Below are 3,349 nucleotides of genomic sequence, written 5' to 3' on the forward strand. Positions count from 1 at the left end.
CTTTTATTTTATTTTAATAATTTTTTTTTTTTTAAAGAAAGTACCACTCCCCGTCAGCTGTGGCCCAGCGTGAGGGGTGATGGGTTAAGTGTGCAGTGCTGACACAAGTCCACCATCAATGTGAGTGGTGTTGAGTCCTGAGGTGCTGACAGTGCCGAGAAAGGGTAGATTAGAAGGCGTCGAGTAGTGTATCATGTAAGATGGCAACTGAATTAAAGAAAATCAGGAAAACAAATGATTGGGTTTGCTTTTTGTTTCCTTCTTGTCTGTAGAAGTAGTGTGTAAAGCAGGCTTTCAAAACTGTTTTCCTTAGTTTCTGAGTTTGTGCTGTTGATTCCATGGAAGACTCCGAGCCCACATGTGGCCTCCTTTCTCTGTGGTTGATTGTTGGGGGCAAGTGGGTGTTCTTTTCGCCATGAGCTCCTGGTGGAGCTGCCTCAGCTCCCTACTGGCCACCTCATGGACGGGGCCTTGCTCTGAGGGTTCCGCCTCGTGGACAGGGCCCTGGTTCTTTTTAGGCAGTGACTGTGAGCTCCTTCGCAAGGACTATACCCCCGACAGTGCCATCTGCCTTTATAATGTGGAAGGAACGTGGAGTTTGGGAGCAGCAGTTTGTGGGAAGAATTAGATTGAAAATTGGGTTTTTTTTGGCTAGGTCAGGGAAGACGTGTGCTCGTCAAAGTCTTGGCAAAATATTTAGACATGGATATCTCTAGTTGGCCAAAGGAAACCTTTGTAAAACGTGAATTGATGGAAGGAACCCTGTTTCGCTGAAAGAATAAATCATGCCAGCTTCAAGGAATAATGTCTTTGGATTGCTGACCTCCTGTAGATTGAGTGCGGAGGACTTGATCTTACCCACATGGCATTGCTTCTGAAGAATGATCACTTCTGAAGTATTCTGTGACTAGTTGGGTTTGCAAGCAACTTGTCGCCAGCCATTTCCCACTTGTGGGGACCTCAGCCGCAGCCACTCCGTCAGTGTGTCCTAACCATGTAACTCCGTCGTGCTCCTTTGAATGTGCGTTTGACGTTTGTTCTCGAGAGGCTGTCTGAACCAGTCTATATGATGACACGTATCATTTCTCTATTCCTTTGAATGGTCCTTTTTTCGTTTTATTAATTTAGTTTGTTTCTTTTTTGAGTGGTCCTTTTTTACTCAAACCTCTCTAGCACAGCTGCGGAGGAGGAGCATTTGATAAGTCTGGTTGGGTCTGAGGACTGTCGTCTGTCCTTCTAGACTTGTCTCCTGGGGTAAATTAGAGCCACGCAGAGATGTTTTTAGGACACTAGATGTGAAGGGGGGGACCCCTAATGCCTACATGAGACTGAGGCAGAATCTATGCAGTCCTCAGAGCTCGCTCTTGTGTTCAGGGCCAGGTTACTCCCTTCAGACTGTATCCCAGTTTCACTTTTCCCTTGTCTTCTGATGAAAGGCAGACAAGAGCCACCTTTCCAGTAATCCTAATGCCGGAAAACTTCCTGTGCTGCAAGGAGGTGGCAGCCAGACATCCAGTGTGGGGAGCCGTGGTTGGGGTGGACTCGCATACACCACATGAAAGGAGACAGTGTTTGCCCTGGAGCTAGCTTGTTCTGCTTCTCAGGAAGGTGGGTATGTGAGGCAAAAAGGGGTCCCACTTTAGTGGTCATAACATTCTCCAAAAAGTATGATGGCGCACCTTGTACACGTCCAGCCATATGGCAGTGTAGACGTGCTGCATTGCTGCAACCCTGGGCGCTCTCACCTCCCGTCACGCGCAGTGTAGGCGAGCCGCAGCCCCGGGCACTCTCACCTCCCGTCACGCCCACGCAGTGTAGACGAGCCGCAGCCCCAGGCACTCTCCCCTCCCGTCACATGCAGTGTAGACGAGCCGCAGCCCCAGGCACTCTCCCCTCCCGTCACATGCAGTGTAGACGAGCCGCAGCCCCGGGTGCTCTCACCTCCCGTCACACGCACGCAGTGTAGACGAGCTGCAGCCCTGGGCGCTCTCACCTCCCGTCACGCCCGCGCAGTGTAGACGAGCCGCAGCCCCAGGCACTCTCCCCTCCCGTCACATGCAGTGTAGACGAGCTGCAGCCCCGGGCGCTCTCACCTCCCGTCAACGCGCGCGCAGTGTAGACGAGCCGCAGCCCTGGGCGCTCTCACCTCCCGTCACACGCACGCAGTGTAGACGAGCCGCAGCCCCGGGCACTCTCACCTCCCGTCACGCCCATGCAGTGTAGACGAGCCGCAGCCCCAGGCACTCTCACCTTCCGTCAACGCGCGCGCAGTGTAGACGAGCCGCAGCCCTGGGTGCTCTCACCTCCCTTCACGTGCAGTGTAGACGAGCTGCAGCCCCAGGTGCTCTCTGGAAGGTCAGCACTGCACTCAAGGATGAGCCATCCACCGTCCTGGGTGAATCCACGTCTCGGTGCCATGCTTTGAAGCCCTTACTCTAAGGCGTTAGTTTTCCCTGCAGGGAAGAGTTAAAAAGGGGAAGCGCCTGCATTTCCCGAGTCTGTATTGCTTGTAAGTGAGGGAATTAGAAGGTTCTGAGGATAGAGGTATGGATGACGAGTGTGCTCAGCCAGCAAATTTTTACTGACATTTTGCCCCCCTTTAAATAACCGTGTGCAGACTTCTAAACCTATTTTATGACCTCATGTGAGTGGACACTGACAAGCATGCAGCACCTTCCAGTGTCCTCTCACTGGCCAGTCGGGCGGACAATTTCATTGTCCATGAAGACATCTGAGGCAGCACTGCTTGTCACCTCTTTCTGTTAAGCTTTCGGGACAGACTGGTGCTCTGATTTTAATAAAAATTGACTTTGTTGGGTTTTCACTGTGACTGTTTTCCAACAAGCGTGAGAGTGTTAATGGGAAAGATTGTATGCTGTCCAGTGGGATTCCCACCCACCCACCCGCAGCCAGTGTTACCTTGAAAAGCATAATGCTGTTTTTAGCGGGAGGTGTTGGGGGAAACAATAACGAATCATTAACAGATTATTTTACAGAAGATACAAATTCCAAACTGAGTCAGGATCCCCTGTAGGGAACTCTGCATGTCACCAAGCTTTACAGCTCAGCTCTAGGAAAGTGGACACACCCAAGTGGCTCTGGTAAGTTCTTTGATGGACCACAGATCTCGCCCCCTCTGGTGGGAGGCAGTGACCAGCCTCTGCTCGGCAGACACTCCCCTCAGCCCACCCCTGACTCCAGCAACCTGCACAAATGTGGGAACCGGGAGCAGGTTTCCAGCAAAACAGATGGCCCTGCCCCTAAGACTTCCCTGCACCTTTGTGAAGGCCCTGACTCCGTCACAGGGCAGGTTTCTTTGCTTCCACCAAGAACCCAGCCCACTGGGTAA

At 52.0% G+C, this 3,349-nt stretch overlaps 1 protein-coding gene across 1 annotated transcript in view; it reads left to right on the forward strand.

Moving 5' to 3' along the window:
• The window catches only part of TRIM24 (tripartite motif containing 24), a gene marked incomplete at its 5' end in the record, with an annotated part of 57,003 nt that extends 53,654 nt beyond the window's left edge, over positions 1 to 3,349 (forward strand). Inside the window, 3 exons of the mRNA XM_006887212.1 lie at positions 1,814 to 2,014; positions 2,167 to 2,355; positions 3,202 to 3,349. Of these exons, the coding sequence (XP_006887274.1) occupies positions 1,814 to 2,014; positions 2,167 to 2,355; positions 3,202 to 3,349 (538 nt within the window). The remainder of the gene's footprint in view (positions 1 to 1,813; positions 2,015 to 2,166; positions 2,356 to 3,201) is intronic.

This window comes from Elephantulus edwardii, unplaced genomic scaffold, assembly GCF_000299155.1.
Source record: "Elephantulus edwardii isolate Elephantulus edwardi_28Jun2011 unplaced genomic scaffold, EleEdw1.0 scaffold00055, whole genome shotgun sequence".
NCBI classification, from domain to species: domain Eukaryota; kingdom Metazoa; phylum Chordata; class Mammalia; order Macroscelidea; family Macroscelididae; genus Elephantulus; species Elephantulus edwardii.